Raw genomic sequence first — 23,730 nt, 5'->3', positions numbered from 1 at the left:
GAAAACTGGTATGAGGAAGTACGACATGCCAGTGGCCAGTTTACTGATGGGCTCTGTGTCTGATGGCATGGACAGCCTACAAAATCGACTGATGGGAGCATGCATGGGTGGTGCTCATATGTGACTCCTTTCATCACTTCTGGAGCTGAATGATGACGGCGTGGAGCTGTACAATGCCACCTACCGGGCCAACAAACCTGCAAAAACAACAGCGGGGGGACACCAGAGCAGACTGGTTCGCCTGGGGCCTGGCGGGCTTTGGTCCTCCAGCACAAAGCACAAGGGCCCCATAGATGGTAGAAGGGCAATCGGTGGAGGTATGAGCTGGGCCCAAAGCATGTATATTGATTAGCGATGCTGAGTGAACGGCATCCATAGGGGACTGACTTGTTGTGGGATGTTGACACAGGAGTAGGTATAGGTCAGAATGGCACATTAGTGCTGGGCAGCACAGCAAAAAAAAGAGGCTAGAAGCTATCTGCCCATCATATTAAAAGTGAGGGTGGCTTCCCATTCTACACCTGTGATGAAGCATAGGCTGAAGACGGCTGAAATGCCAGAAACCGGTCCTAGGAAGCTTGTTTCCGGTCCAGGGAAGGCATGGCTTGGCAGTTCGGGCTGGACTGTTCCCATGAGGCACAGGGTCAGACTGATTTGCATATGGCCATGTCTGAACTGGGGTGGCAGAGTGGGCTAAAGAACGGTGATGGATAAAACCCGGATCTGTTGACTGGGTGTGAGTGTTTGATTGGTTCTGACGCTCCATCCATCACCACCCCCTTTTGTACCGCTTTGTTCGCCATAAGTTGGCAGGGTATGCTCAGACGTGAGTCCCTTGCTCACTTTGCCACTGGATTCAAGCAAGCCTGGCTGAAGACGGCTGAAACGCCAGAAACCGGTCCTAGGAAGCTTGTTTCCGGTCCAGGGAAGGCATGGCTTGGCAGTTCGGGCTGGACTGTTCCCATGAGGCACAGGGTCAGACTGATTTGCATATGGCCATGTCTGAACTGGGGTGGCAGAGTGGGCTAAAGAACGGTGATGGATAAAACCCGGATCTGTTGACTGGGTGTGAGTGTTTGATTGGTTCTGACGCTCCGTCCATCACCACCCCCTTTTGTACCGTGATGAAGCATAGATGCAGTCAGAAAAAGAGCAGCACAAATCAGACATATCAGCTGTATGAAGGGGCAAAGGCACAGACAGGAGTCAGCACTATGAGAGTCTAGGTGTGGATGGCATGAGAGGAGTCCTACAAGCTACAAATTCATTAGGATTTCTGCTGTGGTTTGAAGCCAAACCATATTGCAGCAAAGGTCCCCAAGATGCACAAGAAAGATTCATTGATCAGAAACATGTTCATTCAAACTACAGAAGCCCCAGCAAAGCAGCCTAGGAGGGAGGAGGGACCCATTCAGGGGGCAGGGAAAACCCTCAAGAGGAGCTAATGTGCCCCTAATCACAAGAGCGTTCATGGATACCTTATTCCAGATATTAATATTGGATAGGTAAAAAGGACCTAGCCAAGGAGATGCGGTAGGTCCAACAAAAAGTCTACGAAATATTAGAATGAGCCTCAGAGGTTGAAATTTCTAGCAGAGACAGAGATAAAGAGATGGAAATGCTCCCACAGGAGGTCATCACTTTAAAAGAACAGCACCACAAGCTACAGATGTACGTAAAAGATCTAAAGACCTATTTATGAATATGTCACAAAGTGCAGAACATCAAGTCACTCTTGCTGCGCTGCACTACATGACAGAGAAAGGGCAGGAATGCACCGTATTTCAGGCAATACAGAGCATTCCTGTCTTTTCTCATGTGCTGGCACACAATGGGCTGTCTAGTTCCAACCGAGGCACCCTTGCACCATGGTGTAAAAGCAAGGGCACCTTCCTGCAAACAATCCTGGGAGGCATATTACTCTTTCTATGTGTGCTGCATTCTGCAGCTTATGGAGAAAGATGGAAAAAGGAGGAGAAATAGAGCTGTTTCTCCTCCTTACGCCTCCCCTGGGAAGACATAACTTTTTGGCACATTGCCAGGCTTACCAGTTCCGGTAAATGTGGGAATGCGTCAAAAACCATGGTAATTGCATGGGAACACCCACGCAATTCCCATGGAATGCCTTTCCATGGCAGAGTACCGCAACACAGCGATTTGCGTTGCATTGCGTTACTCCAGATTTATGAAGCCACTCAGTGCTATGCAAAGTGGCGTTGCGTGGCTTCATAAATTTGACTTAAGATTTGCGTCGCTCTTGCACCACAATGAATGGGGCAAGAGGGGCGCAAACCACCTCGTAAATAGGCCCCCTAGAGAATAGATTCTGCCAGAGCATACTTATCCATGGAGCTCCACTGGGCATGTAGATTAAGTCCTACATGGAGAGATGTTTTAGACAAATCATTGTGGTTGATGACTTTTTGCGGTCTGATTGCCATTTTCTGTCCTTACCTGCACTTTCGTGTGTTTCTGGAGTGGTGGCGGCTTTTTCTTTACTGTTTTCTTGCTCCCGTTTTTGTGGGTGAGGTTTGCGGGCGGTAGCTTCACTCCTTGGTTACTCTCCAGTGTGCTGTATTATTTTTCCTCTCTGTGCAGCCGCGTTTAGTCTGCTGGGGCATATGTAAGGGCCGCTTCCTGTTTCTTCCTCGCTTGGGTTCATTTCCGGTTTTGGCCCCCGGAAGCACTCTAGCTGTCGGCGTTTTCGCCGTTCAACTGCTGGGACCGTTTCTTCTGCCTTGTGGAGTTTGCTTTTGCTTCTTTGTTGCAAGACTCCCATCTGTTCCGGCTGGAGCAGACGCGCATCTATTTCCCTCCTGTTGTTTTTCCCCTGAATACGCCAGTCAAGCAGCAAGTCAGCGAGGAGTCCGTTGCTCCTCAAGTTGCATTGTGGCCATATATCCCAGTGCACTGGAGATTTTGCAGTCTATGGACTCTTTTCATGTTCTTTTGGGCAATCCCTTTTCCTTTCCCCCTTACCTGTCTATGCCGAGCGTTTTTTTTTGACGCTAGGTGTTTTTTCCCCACATATACCGCACTACTTTGTTTTTTTTGGAAATTACGTGGAACAGCAGTATGGGACTCCCTCACTCCTCTCTGGACTGCGTGCAGGCTCCTGCCTACCCATAAGAGGCATTTATTGATCAAGGGGTGAGCAGAAAGAGCAGGGCTGTTCTTATGTTTTCCAGTCTGGCTTTACACTGGTTTTTCCTTGGGGTATCCTGTACTCATCTGTTATGTTATTTTCTGCAGTATGTTCCTGTTGCTGAGTTGCGGTATGCCTGCAGTCCTGAGGGTAACTGTTTGACCTTCCACATCCCTCCTTGTTACTTATTCTTTCCGGTTTCCCCCCTTGGTGCGTTGTCCGCTTGTGTTTTTCTGCTATTTGGCACGAAGGGTCAAGACACTGGGAAAGTGGGTGAATGGGATTATCTTCGCTCCTGTAGTACCTGTGATTCAGGTGAGTGGGGCTGGAACAATGACAATGTGAAGCTCAATCTGGACGGAACACATAGAGTGGGCAGACCCAACAATAGCAAAGCAGCAGAGGCACAGGATATTCTCACCGATCACTTACAACAATTTTTCACATAATCCACAATCTTTTCTTTTTTGTCATATTTGGCAGTTTAATTAGGTCACTGTTTTTTGCCTACCCATTGGACAAAATGACATTTTTATCAATAATAGAAAATATACTAAACAGTTCATCGGCACAAAGAAAATAGCCATTATCATAATTTTCTCCACTCAATTGATATTGTTAGAATATTAAAAATGTACTGTAGCCAAACTTTTCATGGGTACTATTTGTAAGCTGCATTTTTTCAGTATGTTTGGAGTACTACTATAAAATACTATTCACTAACCTATTCTACAGAGGTCTCTGTCTCCCTCTGTCTTTTATGTGTGGAGATCCCTTCCCCATGTGAAGAGATGGGAGTCAATGGCTGGAAAATGTGGAACATTTACAAATAAATGGGAATGGTTAAGGTAGGAGTAATGAAGGGCTAAGTGAAGGCTATGGAGGGATTTTGGGAAGGACCTCCTCCCACAAAAGAGTAAGCTCATTGCTACTCATACACTGCACTTTTATAGTTACTACTGCCAAAAAAGATTCAAACAGTCATAAATATACTCCAGCTCTGAGCTTCAGTAAGTCCAGCACCACCCATGTCCACCCACATTGCAACATCTTCCTATAGCCAATAATGGAGATAGGTACTTTTAAAACCCCATAGGTATGTTTAAATAAATTAACTAATGTAAATGATTGAAGAAAATATATATAATTACCTTCATGTAAAACAATTATAAATCATATTCAAATATTATTTTATTTCAAAATAATGTAATGACCTTTTTTCTATTTGAATATAATATATATATATATATATATATATATATATATATATATATATATATATATATATATATATCGTGCTCCAGCTGAATTCTTCAGTAACGAAAAACAGAGACAGCAACCACGGTCTGTTGAGATTAAATGCGCATGTTTATTTAGCAACAGATGGCCACTCTACGCGTTTCGGGAAAAAATCCCTTGTTCACGTGAACAAAGGATTTTTTCCCGAAACGCGTAGAGTGGCCATCTGTTGCTAAATAAACAAGCGCATTTAATCTCAAGAGTCCGTGGTTGCTGTCTCTATTTTTCGTTACTGAAGAATTCAGCTGGAGCACGATAGTTGAGAGGTTCGTTTCCTCTCCACGGACCGCCATTGCGAGAGGCAGGGAAAAGGCGATTTTCGGTTGCGGTGAGCACCAATGTTAAGGATATATATATATATATATATATATATATATATATATATATATATATTACCTACTGGCGGTCGCCAGTAGGTAGTTATAGTTAGGACCCCTTTTCCATAGGAAATCCGCAACATTCTATTTTGAATAACTTTGGCGCCGGTCGACGAATCCTCGCGAATTTCTCAAAATAGGTGGGGCGCTACGCTCCGCTCCTACCCTGAAAGTCTCGGGGGGATTCGTCAAGCGGGGGCTGAGATAAAAGGGGGGTCCCAAAACGCGTTTTTCCCATGCATTTTTCCATAGGACCTTTAGACAGGGCTACAGCCCGAACGGCTGAACAGAATTACTAGAAATTTGGCAGAGAGGTAGTCCTCAGGTCAAGGAAGTGCCTTTTGTAGGTTTGGTGTAAATCTGTTCAGTAGATTCTGAGAAAATAGCCTTTAAATCAATATATATATCTGAGCCAGCTTACGGTACGCTTACCGTAAGCTTACCGTAGGCGTACGGTGGCGTGCGCGAGCGCGATTCTGATTGGCTCTTAGATCTTAGTAAACATTCGAAACAGCCGAAACCAGGAAGCGGCGGCCGCCATTTTCTCTCTCGCACTGAGAGCTAGGTTGTTAAATAAAACCAATAAACATATAAAGGGGCTGTTTAGACAGCTCCCACACACATAGCCATGTTGAGGGAGTCCCCAAAAACCCCCCAAGGCCAAAAATGCAATTTTTATTTTTTCGCTAATTTCGCCGATTACGCTTACCGTACGCGTACGGTAAAAAATGTAAAAAAAAAAAACACTATCCACACTCTCCCCACCCCCTGTGCTTTTGGTGGCCGCAGGCCACCAAATGTGCTGGGTTTATCCGAGGTGTGAAAAACCACAATATTTTAAACAAAAATAATAAAAGAAAAAATTAACAACACTCTCTCCACCCCGTGTGCAAATGGTGCCCGAAGGGCACCATTTGTGCATGGCTTATAAAAATTACGAAAAATTAAAATATTACCTTTCAAAACGAAGTGCATCATATGTCCTCCATGTGCGCACGGTGCGCGAAGCGCATCGTGCGTACATGGCCCATCTAGCGTAACGTGGGCACGCGGTGCGCGTAGCACGGCACGGCACGGCACTAACTGCGTAAAGTGGGCGCGCGGTGCGCGAAGCGCACCGCGTGCTCACTGTGCGTCGCGCACCGTGCGCGCACGGAACGAACTGCGTTAAGTGGGCGAGCACGCCACGAATGGCGTAAAGAAACTTAGCATTTAAAAAACCGTACAAATTCACTGAAAAAACCATAGGTTTCACACACGTTATAGTTAGGAATTAGCATTTAAAAAACCTTGCAAATTCACTGAAAAAACCATAGGTTTCACACATGTTATAGTTATATCTGTGGCAGCTTACGGTGCGCTTACCGTGCGCTTACCGTGCGCGTACGGTGGCGTGCGCGAGCGCGATTCTGATTGGCTGTTAGATCTTAGTAAACATTCGAATCGGTCGAAACCAGGAAGCGGCGGCCGCCATTTTCTCTCTCGCACTCTGAGGGGGGAGCTGATAAACAAATGCCAAAAACATATAAAGGGGCTGTTTAGACAGCGCCCATGCACATAACCATGTTAGTTGAGTCTTCAAAGATCCCCCAAGGCAAAAAACGGTAATTTTTTATTTTTCGAAAATTTCGCCGATTACGCTTACCGTACGCTTACCGTACGCGTACGGTAAAAAAATATAAAAAAAAAAAATCCACACTTTCTCCACCCCGTGTGCAAATGGTGGCCGAAGGCCACCATTTGTGCATGACATATATGAGCACAGCATTTCCCCAAAAAATTTCAACAGATTACCTATCACAAGGAAGCGCATAATATGTCCTCCATGTGCGCACGGTGCGCGAAGCGCATCGTGCGTACATGGCCCATCTAGCGTAACGTGGGCACGGCACTAACTGCGTAAAGTGGGCGCGCGGTGCGCGAAGCGCACCGCGTGCTCACTGTGCGCGCACGGTGCGCGAAGCGCACCGTGCGCGCACGGAACGAACTGCGTTAAGTGGGCGCGCACGCCACGAATGGCGTAAAGAAACTTAGCATTTAAAAAACCGTACAAATTCACTGAAAAAACCATAGGTTTCACACACGTTATAGTTAGGAATTAGCATTTAAAAAACCTTGCAAATTCACTGAAAAAACCATAGGTTTCACACATGTTATAGTTAGCTGGAAATTTTACTGATAAAAAACCAATGAAATTCCCCCGTTATAGTTACTGTAGGCAACTATAACTCACGCGACCGTAATCCTGTGCTGATGACATATGTGTCTTTATGAAAAAAAAATATTTGTAATATATGTATAGCTAAAATTTAATGGAAGAAGACATGGGCAAATAAGTGTCTAAATACAGTATTAGCATCAGCAGAGGATTGCGGTTGCGTGAGTTATAGTTGCCTACAGTAACTATAACGGGGGAATTTCATTGGTTTTTTATCAGTAAAATTTCCAGCTAACTATAACATGTGTGAAACCTATGGTTTTTTCAGTGAATATATATATATATATATATATATTTTAATACATTTAGTGCGGTTAGACTTTTTTTAAAACAATTCTGCATTTACAGTAATTCAATTAATTAATTTTCATCAGCATTTTTCCAAAATGTCCTTATACTTTCTGTAGGGAGATCTTCACCTTGATTGCGGAAGTCTCCACAAAGTGTATGTAATATTGAATACATTCATAAAACCTGTACTAGTAGTAATTTTATATTTGGTTACGATGTTTTTACTTACCTGTGAGAGGGACGGGCGGAAAAAGAATCGAGGAGGTCTTATGCGTGGATCTATGATGGCGTATTTATTAGAGATACAGGATGGAAATTAAATAAGCAAACACAGGTAGGCTTCGTGGTAGGTGATTCGTGAGTGATGCTGCCGTCTCGTCTGCCCATGGGGTCCTCTCCAGGTTATTGATGTCGCTCCCCGGGTACCATGAAAGAGAAGAGACAACAGGCGGTAAGTATAGCCTTTGAGGGGGTAAGAATGATTACCACCACCAAGGGTAACGTAAAAGAGAAATAAGGGGTTGACACACCCAGTGCTCAGGCTCAGGAGATAGTGAAAGGCCTGTCTGTTCAGTGTAGCCGTAAGAATAGGTATATGGCATAGAACATTCTCAGTCTCATACGCTCGCCCCTTGCTTCAGGTGACAAGTGCTTTATATACTACACCGTTTACTTAAGCTAAGTCCCCCTGTCTTAAATGCTTCACAGGGTGTAATCAGGGAAGTGCTCGTTATTGTGGTCTATTCGTGCTCCTCTCTATTCGGTAACGTTTGACAAGGCATACTAGAAGGGCAGCAACTTCCTTCCCGCCCCTCCTAACTTCCCAGTTCCCTGACACGTACCGCTGAAGCCGTAACTCTCCAGAGTTACGGCGGCATGCAGGCGTCCTCCGGGGGCGTCCACCAGTCCTCCGACCACTGCTCGGGTTCTGCTACCGCGTCGTCTTCTCCCTCCAGGCTAGGGTCGACGCCGTCGCTGTCCTGATATGCTCCCGTTTCTGATGTCCTCGTCTCCTGCTTCTCCGGCGGGTCTCCGTTGGTCCGTCGTTCGTCGTCGTCCTCCTTCTCGGCGTCTTCCGGAGACTCCCCCTTCGCTGCCGCGTCCGTCCTCCTAAGTCCCCCGGACTCTTCCCATTGGCCCGCGTCCGTCAGTGGGCGTTCCTGCGGGGAAGACGAGTTCGGGTGAATTAACCCTTGTCTGACTGGCGCATACCGTTCGATAGTCTCCTCCTCACATCCCCCTTCCCTAACTTTCTTGCCAGCAAGAAAAGGATCAAGGGGATATCGGGATAAATAATCAGCATTGGATTGTTCTTTTCCTTTCCTGTGCTGGGTCAGAAAACGGTATGGTTGGAGTGCAAGGAACCATCTCAATATTCTGTCGTTATGTCCTTTGTTCCGGGACAACCATTCTAAAGGGGCGTGGTCCGTAAAAAGGGTAAATTCCCGACCCTCCAAATAATACCTGAGGGAGTCCACAGCCCATTTAATGGGTAGTGCTTCCTTTTCTATCACAGCGTATCTTTTTTCTCTTGGAAACAATTTTCTGCTTAAATATAGGACAGGTCGTTCATGCCCCTGGGGATCTACCTGGGATAACACAGCACCTAATCCCGTATCTGAGGCGTCTGTCTGTAAAATAAAAGGCCGGGAATAGTCAGGGCTGAGTAGGACCGGTCGTGAGGTAAGGGTGTCTTTTAACTGCCTGAAAGCCGTAATAAGGGCAGGTGAGGGTCGTTTCAACTCTTGTTCGGTTTTTGTCTCCTTTCTTAGGAGATCGGTTAGGGGAGAGGCCAGTTGTGAAAAGTTGGGTATGAATCGTCTGTAGTACCCTAGTACTCCAAGGAATGCTCTTAACTCTTTCTTTGTTCGGGGAAATGGAATTGATGTGATGGCGGCTATCTTCTCTTCCTGTGGTTTTATATATCCTTCCCCCAAGAGATACCCCAGATATTTCACCGAGCGGGCTGCTAATTTGCTTTTGGCTGGGTTTATGGTTAGACCGCTGTTTCTCAAGGCTTGTATTACCAAACTGAGGTGGGACAGATGTTCTTCCCAAGAGGAACTATGAATGACAATGTCATCGATGTAAGCTGCTGCAAAATCAGCGTAGGGTCTTAACACTTGATTCATTAATCTCTGAAAGGTGGCAGGGGCCCCGTGTAACCCGAAAGGTAATACTGTGAATTGGTATAACCCGCTAGGGGTGGAAAAAGCAGTTTTTTCCCGGTCCTGGGGTTTCAGAGGTACTTGCCAATACCCCTTACATAGGTCCAGGGTGCTGATATAGCGTGCCGTACCTAGTCGTTCTACCATCTCATCGACTCTTGGGAGCGGGTAGGAGTCAAATTTGGGAAATCTTGTTGACCCGAAAGTCGATGCAGAACCTGATGGACCCATCCGGCTTGGGTACCAAGACTACCGGAGAGTTCCACTCGCTATTAGAGGGTTCAATGATACCCATCCGTAACATGTTTTGGACTTCCTGTTCTATGGCTTGCCGTCGTGATTCAGGGAGTCGGTATGGTTTTAGTTTTACGGTCTTGTTAGAGGGGGTGGTAATGGCATGTTCGATTAAGGTGGTCTTCCCGGGCTCTAGGGAGAAAACTCCGCTCAAGGGTTGTAGGTGGGCCTCTAAGTCTTGTCTTTGTTTTTCTGGTAGATCAGGGTCGATGCTTTGGTGAAATAAATAGGGAGGACTATTATATGTCCCTATTAGAACTGGAAGGGCTCCTTCCCACTTTTTTAATAGGTTTATATGGTATATCTGAGTGTGCTCCTTTCTTTTGGGATCCAGTTCCAGTCGGTAGGTGACTGGAGTGACTTTTTCTATAACTCTATAGGGACCCTGCCATTGTCCTAACAATTTGTGGTCGGACGAAGGGATCATTAACAAGGCAAAATCGTTTACCTCCATCCTACGGTCCTTAGCTTTTTTGTCGTATTGGGCCGATTGTGCAGCTTGGGCTTGTTCCATGTGGGCGGAGACAATACTACAGATTTGTCCCAAATGCGTTTTCAGATTGAGGACATATTCCGGTAGGGGCTTCACTCCCTCTGGCTCTTCTTCCCATTCGTCTCTTAGCATATCTAACAGGGTGCGAGGTTGGCGCCCATACAACAATTCAAACGGGGAGTAACCCGTGCTTCTCTGGGATTTACACCGAATAGCAAAGAGAGCCAGGGGAAGCATGTCCTCCCATCGTCGGGTCTCAAGATCCAATAGTTTTTTTAAGGTCGTTTTCAAGGTAGCATTGTATCTTTCTACTAACCCATCCGTTTGTGGGTGATAGGCTGCTGTTCTTATTTGTTTAATGTTTAACAGCAGACATACTTGCTTCATTAGACGCGATATGAACGGAGTCCCTTGGTCAGTAATGATTTCTCTCGGGAATCCCACCCTGGAAAAGATGTTTATCATTGCTTTGGCGATTTGGACTGCATTCGGTTGGCGTAGGGCCACGGCCTCGGGGAAACGGGTGGCATAGTCCACCAAGACCAACACGAATCTACAACCACTGCGGGATGGGAGTAAGGGACCTATAATATCCATCCCTACTCGTGAGAAAGGTTCTTGGATTACGGGCAAAGGATGTAAAGGGACTTTTGGGGGCAAAGTCCTACTATTCTTTTGACATATGGGGCATTCCTTACAATATCGTCGTACTTCTTGATAAATACCTGGCCAGTAAAATTTCCCTAAGATGGTTTTTTCTGTCTTTTCCTCTCCGAAATGTCCCCCCAAGAGATGGCTATGTGCCAGGAACAGCACCTTTTCTCTGTACTGGCGGGGAACCAACAGCTGATGGGGCATGTTTCTTCCCCCTACTCTATACAGTAATCCCTTCTGGACGATAAACTGGGGACCTACTTGGTTTGGGTCTTCTTTTTCCAAGGCTTTGTTCCAGGCCTCTCGTAGGGTGTGATCTTCTCTTTGGGCAGAAAAGAAACCCCGGTCATATTGCCAAATGGGTGTCTCGGTCTTATGGGTCAGTGCTACTCTTGTCCAGTCCCTTTTTTCTCGCTTCTTCTGTTTTCCGCTTTTCTTTGGTTTGCCGGTAGGAAAACCCTGTTCTGGTACTTGTGCAAAGGGGGCTGTACTCCTCCACTCCTCCCCTTCGGTCCAGGTCTCTCTTACTAGTTTTGACATATGAGGGTAGTCATTTCCTAATACGAAGGCTTCAGGTAGCCTAGGCACCACACCCACCCGAAGGGAGTGTGCCTCTATGGATGGCTCGTGTTGTACCCATACTTCAGTGGCGGGATACTGTTGGATGTCCCCGTGTACACATTGTATATTGACGTGGCCTGAGGTGTGGGAAACCCCTCCTGGTATGGCCTGGGGTCGTATGACACTTTGTAGGCATCCCGTATCAACCAATGCCTGTTTCTTTTCACCGTTAACTAGAACCTCTTTATGATAGGGAGGGTGAGAGTCAGAAGGGCTACAGTAATAGTTACGTGTTAGGCCAACCTCCATAGGTTCCTCTTTCTGGGGGCATACCCTAGCTATATGGCCGAAGGCCCCACAGTTATAACACTGGGGCCCCGATGGTGGAGTAGCTCTGACGGGTACCGGGAGGGGGCTAGGCAAAATGGTGACCGTTTCTGCTTTAGCAGTGGCCTGTCGGGACGGTCGGATAGGGTGGGGTCCTGTCCGTTTCCAATGGTGATCATCTCGAATTTTCTGTAATTCTTGGGCCCTATTGAAGGCGCTAGCTATATCAATAGCCCTTTCCAGAGTTAATCCGGTATGCTGGCGTACCCATTTTTGTACATGGGGATATAAAGAAGCTAAATACTGCTCTAGATAGATTTTTTCCATAATCTCTTCTTTGGTTGCCGTCAAGGGTTTTAACCATCTATCTGTCATGTCCCTGACGCGGTAGGCCAGAGCCCTGGGGGTTTCTTGTGGCCCCTCCTTGATCTGTCTTAATCTTAGCCGATTGGTGTCGTCGTCTATCCCCAGTCTCTCCAGGATATTCTTCTTCACTTCGTCATATGGGGTAAGTCCTTGAGGGTTAACGGCTTGATACGCCGCCTGCAATTCGCCTGAGAGAAGAGGACCCAGGTATTGTCCCCATTTCTCTAAGGGCCATTCGTTCGAAATTGGAAAAGAAAAAATCGGGATCCTCTCCCTCTACATATTTCTGCAGGACGACTGAAGGAAGGCCGGTATGTCCTCGTGGTTGACTCAGAGTGTCTGCCAATTTGCCTATCACACTTTCCTGGGCTTGGCTTTGTGTTGATAGCGTTTGATGCAGTTTTTCCCTATCCTCTTCTGCCACAGCCAGGAATTTCTCCATTATACGCCCTAGTTTCTCTTGTCCTTCCGCCATTTTCTGAAAGGCAGCCTCCATTTTTCCTGATCCCACTTCTGACACCAGATGTGAGAGGGACGGGCGGAAAAAGAATCGAGGAGGTCTTATGCGTGGATCTATGATGGCGTATTTATTAGAGATACAGGATGGAAATTAAATAAGCAAACACAGGTAGGCTTCGTGGTAGGTGATTCGTGAGTAATGCTGCCGTCTCGTCTGCCCATGGGGTCCTCTCCAGGTTATTGATGTCGCTCCCCGGGTACCATGAAAGAGAAGAGACAACAGGCGGTAAGTATAGCTGTTGAGGGGGTAAGAATGATTACCACCACCAAGGGTAACGTAAAAGGGAAATAAGGGGTTGACACACCCAGTGCTCAGGCTCAGGAGATAGTGAAAGGCCTGTCTGTTCAGTGTAGCCGTAAGAATAGGTATATGGCATAGAACATTCTCAGTCTCATACGCTCGCCCCTTGCTTCAGGTGACAAGTGCTTTATATACTACACCGTTTACTTAAGCTAAGTCCCCCTGTCTTAAATGCTTCACAGGGTGTAATCAGGGAAGTGCTCGTTATTGTGGTCTATTCGTGCTCCTCTCTATTCGGTAACGTTTGACAAGGCATACTAGAAGGGCAGCAACTTCCTTCCCGCCCCTCCTAACTTCCCAGTTCCCTGACACGTACCGCTGAAGCCGTAACTCTCCAGAGTTACGGCGGCATGCAGGCGTCCTCCGGGGGCGTCCACCAGTCCTCCGACCACTGCTCGGGTTCTGCTACCGCGTCGTCTTCTCCCTCCAGGCTAGGGTCGACGCCGTCGCTGTCCTGATATGCTCCCGTTTCTGATGTCCTCGTCTCCTGCTTCTCCGGCGGGTCTCCGTTGGTCCGTCGTTCGTCGTCGTCCTCCTTCTCGGCGTCTTCCGGAGACTCCCCCTTCGCTGCCGCGTCCATCCTCCTAAGTCCCCCGGACTCTTCCCATTGGCCCGCGTCCGTCAGTGGGCGTTCCTGCGGGGAAGACGAGTTCGGGTGAATTAACCCTTGTCTGACTGGCGCATACCGTCCGATAGTCTCCTCCTCACATTACCCCACCCCGTTTCGGTGGGGGTGAGTATGTAAGTCTGCACATTTCAGTAACTTCACATTTGTGTAAATGTGTGGATTTAATCACATGTGCATTTACCTATGTGACCCACTAGTATCAACAACATGTAAACATGTACACCCACTAGTGTAATAAAACACTATGAATTTTTTAAAGTTTAATCGTGAATTGGTTGGGAAAGTCCATCAAGGTCAAAAATATAATTTGTGTTGGGCATGGTTATCTCACTCAAGTGGGCTTTTACTCAAGTTCCCCATGTGAGCATTTTTCCCGAAAACACAGCACTTTCTTATATTGTCTCTCTTTCTTGACACTCCCAAGGTAAATTAGATCATCCTTTCCTGTAGAAATTAAAAGTCAAGTATGTAGACAAATCATTTGCTTCTCTGTAAGTGAAAAGACAGTTCCCACAAATTCACAGATGTATATACAATTATTCTGCATTTAGTCCTCCTGGATTTTTGGTCTCTAATCCTAGTTTACTTAAAAATCAACTCCTTATTGTAACCTATTAACATCCTAGAGACACTATCAACTATCAAACCGCTCAGAAGGTCCACATTACCCTCATTGAACCTCTTGAAATGGTGCCTCAAAGGGTAGCTGTGATCTCCATTGTTTATGACTCTCATAAACCATAAAATTGTCATATGAGCTAGTAAAGGTTTGCTCTATCACGGCAAAAATCAATGCTCATAAGCTTGCCCTTAATGAAATGTATGCAGTTACAAATATTGTAAATCATCTTAGACATGAGATTAAATATCACATCACCCTTGCCTATTTGACAGAGAGGACCATGAATATAGTGTCATTAATTGCCTTGATTAAGTGTTGTTGTTTAATTATATTTCACTTTTAGCTATTGTTATTTATCAGTATAAATATTGTGAGGTTATAAGCATTGCATTTGGTGTGCTAGTTATGAATAATATGGCCGTTGTGTGAGTTATGTATTCTCATCCCAACATAACTTGGGAATTTCACTATTTTTTTTTTGTTTAGTTCGTTACAAAAACTGCACTTTAACTGTGTTTTAGGTCAATTTCTAAGAATTATTTAACATATGCTAAGGAGTTATAACAAAGAAATCCATATGTTCACATTAACGTTTGTGTTTTTTTCAGTGACTTTCTCGGGAGTTTCTTCCTTTTATGCATAATGTATTTGGCTCTAAGCCTAAAAGGACATTGTTTTGACTTAGACTGGGAGTTCCCTTGTGTCTGATGAGCTCTAGTAAAAGCACAACATGTGTTAGGGGCTACTTTTATTCATTCCAGGTTGGCTTAGACGGTATTTTACCAATCTAAAACTGTAATATTGTGCCTGGAATGGTAAACGGCTATTGTCATTTTCCAGCTCGGTGTGGATGGCACTAGCTAATCCGATGCTTAAAGACTTTTCTTCCAAATTGGCAAAAGGCTTTGTCACATTTCTATCGCAGTGTGGATGACACTATGCTAATCCTATGCTTACAAACTCTGCTAGAAAAACAGACATTTGAGATCAGCAGATTTGGAATGCTGGTGCTGCTGTAGAGTGCTAGTAACTGCTCTCCACCTAACACCTGGAAACATACTTAGGATTCCTACTTCCTTATTTTCATATTTTATCTAGCAAGCTAAGCCTGAAAGGCATAGTTTTAAAAATAACCACCCCACCCTGATATTCAACAGATATGTTTAGCTTCATTAATCATTGCTCACACAGCTGCCTAGTAAACTATAACTCGCACACCACACACATTGCTCCTGACGTCACCTGTATGTAACATTTGATTTCACAAATGATATAAATTACCTCACTACTCACATGACATAGCACCTGCCATCAACATTAACATTTTTGGTCAGGTAATGGATTGTGTCCTGTACAACATTGCAGTGTAGACCCATAGAGAAAACGGCATGTAAGCCCTTTGGCAGTGCAAGCCTATGCACAGTCTGCAGTGGTTAGGTGGAAGATGCCCTTCCCAATTTTAGGCCACATGGAGAACCTATATCAAAAAAAGGGGGGAGTTCTCAGGGCTTAACAGGTCCAACGTACGTGCCCCAGATAGTCTGTAACAAAGAAGGTACGTTGTTCCTAAACTGGGTCATAGAACAGAAGGGGAATAAAGTGCTATGTACAAGAGCCACTACGAATGCAGGTAATCCCGCTAATGTCATACTGCAGGCAAATTGTTTCTTTTGGAACTAGGGTCCTCACACACCCAGCCAGCAGGTGTCATGCTTCATCATTGGGCTTGCTCCTCGTCGGGTCGGCGCTGCAATACCCAACGGGCACCCAATGAGGGGCTCTTTGGCGGAGATCTTTTGTTCCATGCCGTATGGTGTCGTGGGGGTGAGGGACCTATAGAGTGTAGATGTAATGTGCTAGTGAGTGCAGAGGTTAAAACAGGTCAGGAAGTCCAGTGCGAAACGCTTTTCCGTGTTGGGCTCCCTAACTGATTAAAAAATATAGAGTATATGGCAGCTATATGACCATAGTGGATCAAAAATTGTTTTGCGCCCTACTCTTGCTATCGATAGCAGCGCCGACCTGACGAGGAGCAGGCCCAATGATGAAGCATGACACCTGCTGGCTGGGTGTGTGAGGACCCTAGTTCCAAAAGAAACAATTTTCCTGCAGTATGACATTAGCGGGATTACCTGCATTCGTAGTGGCTCTTGTACATAGCACTTTATTCCCCTTCTGTTCTATGACCCAGTTTAGGAACAACGTACCTTCTTTGTTACAGACACATGGAGAACCTACCAAATAATTTGGCCTTGATAGTTACGTATGTGGACAAAGCACAGGTTTTTTGCAAGGCTAAGGCTTAAAATAAAGGTTAACCAGGTATTTCTATGCTCTTAACCAATATTAAGATTGTTCAAAACCAGGCTAGACATAGTGGTAGCTCAGAGATCCTATTCTTGGGGATAGATCAAGAAAACAGACAAGGACCACCCTGACTACTATGACTTGCATTTCCTACAAAACAAGTTAAACATGTTAGAATCTAATGTTGGCTCTTCACAGTAGCCAATCTTTGTTTATTGCATATTCAAAAAATTATTAAAACTGCATTATTTTCTTAATTTATCTTAAGTATACTCACGCCCATTATAATACCCAACCACAAGTACATATTCTGACAGTTATCGGTTTTAGACAATTGTAATTCAGGTTACCTATTTAAGACAATTCATGTGTTACAAAAGGGCAGGAATTAGGTGATGCAGCCTATAATAGAAGCTACATACTGCAGACTCATTAAGCCTATACTAAAAGCCTTGCATTAACTGCTGATTCATTAGTCAACATCTACGAATACACAAAGAACTGTATGCAGTTCCACAAAAAAATTCCATATATGCATTTTTTTAAATTGATTTAAGTACTGAAGAGCTTTGCTGTAGCACCATCATTGTACCTATTGCACTGGTGATCTAAAATTTGTCCCTCAGGCAGCCTGTTTGGTTTTTATAAAAACTCTTTTATGTTCCATTTATATTACATTACTATTGGAACTCACAATAGTTGAGGTTACATTTCAACTGCATCACTCTTCGTCACTATTCCTCTGACTGAAAATTACAGAACAGCTACTTGGAAAGCAGTTGTTGCCTTTTCTAGACATTACTGCTAGCATACCACCTTAAGATAATGAAAAGAATTTGTAATTCCTCAAAATCAGTTTTGATAATGGCACATTTATCAGTGCCTTCCCCTCGATGAATGTTCTCTACTTAGTAATCAGCTCTTTGAATGTCATATGCCCTAGGTACAAGTCTAATCATATGTTGTATGCCTTATTTATAAGATTTGTTCAGTTAATCAATCCCACTACACTGGAGTAGAAAGATGTCTATCAATTTAACAATGTTGATGCGCAGGGAAGACTCAATTTCTGCTGTTGTTGAACCATGTGCCATACAATTGACCTACTATTCTGTTCCTATTCACGAGATTAAGAAAGAAATGTGTCAATAGCAAAGTGATCAAAAAATAACAAATCATACCAATTGCAAAATACTACAAAAGTTTGTTTAAACATATGACTATATAGCAGATCTCAAGCTGGAAAACAATGCTAGGAGTGAGTAAACATTTCATTCTCAAAATGGGCTGAACCCCAACACTTTTATAGATACTTAAGTCATAAGTGCATGTTCCTAAATTCTCCGTTGTGTTCACAAAAAGTATACACCTTGTTGTGAGGCTAATAAAGAATTGTGTTATGATTAAGTGCTATTTAAAATGTGCATGACATTCCAGTTTTAAAGGCAGCATAAATGATGGAGAGACATGAACCACATACGTATTTAGGAACCAGATGGACATGCAACATTCCAAGAACTATGCTTTGAGTTTTGTGTATATTGTAAATAATACATGAATAGAAAATGGATAAAAGGTTAGCAGAAAATCATCCATGTTTAAATCAAAAGCATACAAGGGAAGAATGGGACTCTGAAAATCACTTGTTGTAAAGACATTGCATTTTTTAAATTTGCAGGTCATGATACTGTTGTGCAACCAGCAAAGTTTCATCTGTACACATATCGACTACTGTCACCCGCACTGTTACCTTCACCACAGTCGGTCCTGTGCCCGCTTGGTCCGTGCCATAAAACTGCTGTATGGTGATACAGTAGATTCACTGAAAGATGACAACATGGCAGGGAACATGGGCTCCAGGGGCAAAAAAACTAAAGAGGTGAGTATTTTTTAATACTTTTAATTAATGAACACTGCTGATGCCATATATCTTTTGCGTTAACTAAATGAATTAGTTTTGATGAGTACATTGTTCAGATGTTACCATAGTGAACTTTTTTGTTGTTATGCATGTATATCTCTCATTGACATTGTGGGCGTACAATGCATATAGACCGCTAGATATATGCTGATATATGCTGATATATCAGAACACTAAGAATGTACTGTAGCCTCCTTTTCGCAGAGAGACCAGGCATTAAAAGCCTTCACATCAGACGCCTCAATTCCAACTCTGATAGAAAATGTTGGTTGCTCTCCCTGGGTTCGTTTTAAGCTGTCTTTACCAGATCCTTCTCAAGGAAAATGATGGTCCGTTCTCCTCTCATAGGCAACAGTACACTTAAGAATCTCCAATTCCTGAGACCATGTTTTGAATCCCCCATTCTGAATTAATGGGTTGTTGATAGACAGGAGCTTTGGTTTGGAAAACTACACACACTATAGGCGGAAGAGAGCGATTGGATATGCAATACCAATCAGCATATAACACAAGATAGCATGCTCTAGTCTACAAAGCTAAAAGGTGTGTCCTTTGTACGTCAGATTAAATAAATAGTACATGTGCATAAACAGTACTTTTCCATAACAGTTATCTTGAATTAGGAAGAAAAGTATTTCGCTTTACTCTCTGCAAGGAGAAGAACCCAGGAGAGTTTGGGAAATATAAGGCATTCCAAGACAACATAGGAAGCAGTATCATTTCTAGAGGTGGGAATGGGGGTTAAGAAGTGAAGATGGTGTTTTGGGACCCCTAACAGACAAAGCTAGATTCAGTACAGCACATCAGTCAATCGTCTGCTAACGCCCATTACAGAGCTGATAGCTGTTTTAGTACAACTGGACATTATAGAAATCTAAAATGTGATACTTGATTATGCAGCTGTGCATAATGCAATGATGTAAACAATAAGGTATAACATCAATATAAAAACCTATAAAAGATGATAGCATACGAACAAATAAAAATTAACACACATTTGTCCACTATGGTAATGTACATTGGTTCAAATGTTTTGAATATTCCCTCATATTTATCACATTAAATTTCTCAGCACACTATATCAGAATATTATATTCTTTTGACACCATTTGGGGTGTCATTCGCTGCCTATACCTCTTGGTTAATGCAAGCTTTTCCATTACATTCCAATAACATGCCTTCTCTTTCCTAGCTCCATTTTTCTAGCTCTTTTGAGAGTCAAGAATTGGAATGGTGCTTGATGCACTTTATCAGTACTTCATTTCAGCCCCTCTTCAGACACATCTGATATGAACCACACTAACTGGGCAGCTTGATTGGCACTCTCATATAGCAAAGCGTAGGCTGAAATTGGAATAATCTACTGAGGGAATAATACAAATGTACAGAAGAACCCAATTTCATCGTATCTCTCTGGCGCTCCAAATGTATAAACATTAGGCACTAGAAGCAGCCCATAATGATGCGGAGCTGTGGGGCCACAGGGATGTGACTGTCCTGGTGACAGTCGAAAATCGCTACATTCGACAACTAACGAGTCTCCCTATTAGTACCCCTTTGCTCCCCTTAGGCTAGATATGGGCCTTAGATCAATCTCTGATGGGATAGGAATGAGACCTATCCAGGATTGGAGAAGGATCTGGGCCCCCCTAAGCTACATTTGTATTGCTAGGGCCCAGAAGAAGTACTCTGAATCCCAGAGTCAAGTAACATTCCTTGGATTAAGTATGTGAAAAAAAAACTCACACTGATTGGGAATGAGCGATTATGCGTTGCGCCCAAGGAAGCCAGTGCTACCTACATATTATCTATTAAGTCCAATTATCATCAATATAAAATGAGAAATATGCAGCGGAAGCCCACATTTGTAATCGTTAATTAACTGAAACAATAAACATTTGAATTGAATTGAATTGGTTCCCTAATGATGAAGGACCAATTTACAGAAAAGGTTTCTGGACGAGATTGAACCTGTAGCTGCCAGGAAGCTCTTGCAATTTCGTTACAGGATTCTCCTGCTTTGTTCTTTCACTGCTATGTGGCATCTCAATATCAGGACAGTAGATTGGCTGTACCCCTCTTGTGGTGAGTCTAAAGAAATGGTTGAGAATGCCATATTCTTCTGCCCAGCCTATCAATGCAGCAGAAAAAAATGTATCGCACCATTGTGCCAAAATTTGGGTGTTAGATAGCATAAAGAGGCCCTAAAAATATTGAAATCAGATACTAGGCAAAGTACAATCTTTGCAGTCTCATTATATCTGTTGTCGATGTGGAGAACCAGGCATTATCTATGCACTCTTGTACTAAGGTACTAATGATGTAACATTAATGTACTAGATATTTTACTGTTGTTTATAGCGCACACTGAGTGAGGGCATAATCTTAGATTCTTTGAAGGCCTACTTTGAATTCTTGCATGGATTCCATAATTACTGTAATGAATTGAGATTGTCAACATATTGTATTTAATCACTTTTATATTTTTATATACCTATTTTTATATTTTGCACAGTTTTTACCTATTTAAGTCTGTGATTTAACTATGTAATTTTATGGCAAATAGCCAAAATGAAGATTTGATTGTTGTTGGTATGAACCTATTTAGATTAAGCTTAAGACCTTTCTGTTTTATTATGATTTCATGATGCACTAAGAAACCACATTAAGTAGTAGTATGCTATATAAACTGAAATAACAATATTTGTCACAGCTAGTGGTGTAAGTCTTTGATGCTCTAGCCAATGAAGAAAACGTTCTAGGCAAAGATAGGAGGCATTGGAAATCAGCAATACCTCTTATAACAAACTTAGGCTATCCGAATTTAGGTCTAAACCTATATTAACTGATTAAAACCCCACCAAAAGGGAAACAGCCCTCATCATATCGATACTGATAAACACCTGCACAATCACAAACTAAAATGCCATCCGAAGACAGAAAGTGAGAGAGGATGAGTCCTTATTGGTTTTCACCTGCACAGGTTGTGAAATCTATTGTTTTTTTATAAATCTGAAAAGGGGCTTACATCCCGACCCCTCGTATTTCTGGATTTTCATTTGCTCCTGCGCTTGCTACCTTCTTTTACTGCATTTCTATTGGCTGTCGCATATTTTCCTGCATTTACCAATGCTTGTTCATTGACTGCTTCTTTTATCAGTTTCCTGTAGCCGAAATACTGTTAACATCTGCCTTGGTTGAACTATTTTTTCATAGAGTTTTGATGCTGTCTGATTTTTCCGGCTTGCGTGATATTTTAAATTAAATCTGCAGATTTACGTAGCACAATTGATCACCTGTAGAGATTAAGTGATTTGCCCAGAATCACAGGCTGTTGCACTGCTGAGACTCGAACCGTGATCCCCAGCACCCGAGTCAGCAGCTCTGGCCATTGCTCCACATCCTCTCATCTCCTGTGATGCTTGTTTTATTTCCCATCTAGCATTCCATACTAGTGTATCTGCTTTTGGAGGCTTTGCCAATGCTGGTCATTTTATTGTTTCAATGTGCATTTACTGCAGGTCTTGCACCATGCATGACAACACAATATCGACATCTCACCTCCTGTTTGTCTCAAGCTTTATCCAAGGAGTGCCTCTAACCTTGCTATATAGTAAGGAAGAGGATGTGGTGTAACGATTAGAGCAGAAACCTTGAAGCTGGAGAAGCCGGTTCGAATCTCGGAAGGAGACTCAATATCATGTGATTCTGGGCAAATCATTATCTCTCCATGCCTAAAAATGAGTCTGTCCATCTGTAATGCAATTGGTGCTCAAGTACAGTGCTCCCACACCTCCGGGTTGAGTTTGAGCTGTATAAAACTGTAAAGCACTTAGTAAGGGTCTGCATGTTTACTAAGGTGCTTCGGAGGTTGTCTCGTAGCCTGGCACGTCCTGTCAGGCTCCAGGGCTTTTCTAATCAGTGATCTGCTTTGAAGGTTCGTGCACAAGGAATGTGCTACATTCCCCTGGTAAGCTCTGCATCAAGTACAGTTTCCCACCTCACAATGCTTTCCGGGACAGCCTGGCACGGTGTACCCAGGCAGAGACATAGCGCTATCTCTAGGTTTAGAAACCCATAAGAGTTTCTCAAGCTATTGATTTATTGATCACATACACAGAAGCACTGTAGAACAATATTTTCAGTACAATTTGCATTTGAGAGCGAGCTCCTTCTCCAGCTGGCAGTACAAGCTGATTCGTGCTCCATATATTACAAGTCCGAGGGACATTAGACTACTTCCGGTTACTGGGTGGTCTTTCCACACGCATCATGTTTTCTTTTATTTTTCATTGTGCGGAGGACAGTTGTTGAAGTTCACGTACACAAAGCAGGCAGGTAGCACTACACAGATGCAGTATAACTGCACGTTTAGAGCATTAGGGGCCCGATTCACAGAACTAACTTAAGACAAAATCCTAAACTTACTACCATTTTGGTATTCACAGAAGGCACTAAATCATTTTGGTATTCACAGAAGGCCCTTACCCATTTCGGTATTCACAGAAGTTAGGAGTCCTAACTTTAAGACTCATAAATGCCTTCTGTGAATACCGAAAGTCTTAAAATTAGGATTTTTTGCAGTTTAGGAGTCCTAAAATTAGGAGTCCTAACTTTACTACTCATAAACTGAGAAAAATCCTAATTTTAAGACTTTCGGTATTCACAGAAGGCATTTAGGAGTCCTAAAGTTAGGAGTCCTAACTTTACTTTAAATTGAGAAAAATCCTAATTTTAAGACTTTCGGTATTCACAGAAGGTATTTAGGAGTCTTAAAGTTAGGACTCCTAACTTCTGTGAATACCGAAATGAGTAAGTGCCTTCTGTGAATACCAAAATGAGTAAGTGCCTTCTGTGAATACCAAAATGGTAGTAAGTTTAGGATTTTGTCTTTAGTTAGTTCTGTGAGGTGGGCCCAACGTTCTTATCTCTTTTCCCCTCCCCCATTTCTTTTCTTCCCTATCTGCCCCTCCACCATCCTTGCTTCTTTGTCTTTTTGCCCACATCTCTCCATCCCATTCCTTCCCCCTGCTTCTTTCTTGCTTATCTCCTCTCTCTTCTTTATCTCCTCTTCCTACCAGCACAAAAAGCATTGACAAGCCAATAGATTTCGCCTAATCAAAATCTGTTGGCTTTGTCAAAGTTATTTTACATGGTGCAACATGGCATATAGTAAAAAAGACAGTATGACACAGCCAGCATTGACCTTGTCATAGCACTTATTTTTTTTGTTTAAGCT

At 43.5% G+C, this 23,730-nt stretch overlaps 1 protein-coding gene across 1 annotated transcript in view; it reads left to right on the top strand.

Moving 5' to 3' along the window:
- The window catches only part of UNC80 (unc-80 subunit of NALCN channel complex), a 3,271,126-nt gene that overhangs the window by 1,464,586 nt on the left and 1,782,810 nt on the right, over positions 1–23,730 (top strand). Inside the window, exon 28 of the mRNA XM_085648598.1 lies at positions 18,249–18,449. Within this exon, the coding sequence (XP_085504724.1) occupies positions 18,249–18,449 (201 nt within the window). The remainder of the gene's footprint in view (positions 1–18,248; positions 18,450–23,730) is intronic.

Source organism: Triturus cristatus, chromosome 3_2 (assembly GCF_964204655.1).
Source record: "Triturus cristatus chromosome 3_2, aTriCri1.1, whole genome shotgun sequence".
Classification (NCBI taxonomy): domain Eukaryota; kingdom Metazoa; phylum Chordata; class Amphibia; order Caudata; family Salamandridae; genus Triturus; species Triturus cristatus.
The sequence above is the reverse complement of the archived record's forward strand: the minus strand, read 5'-3'. Positions and strand labels throughout refer to the sequence as shown.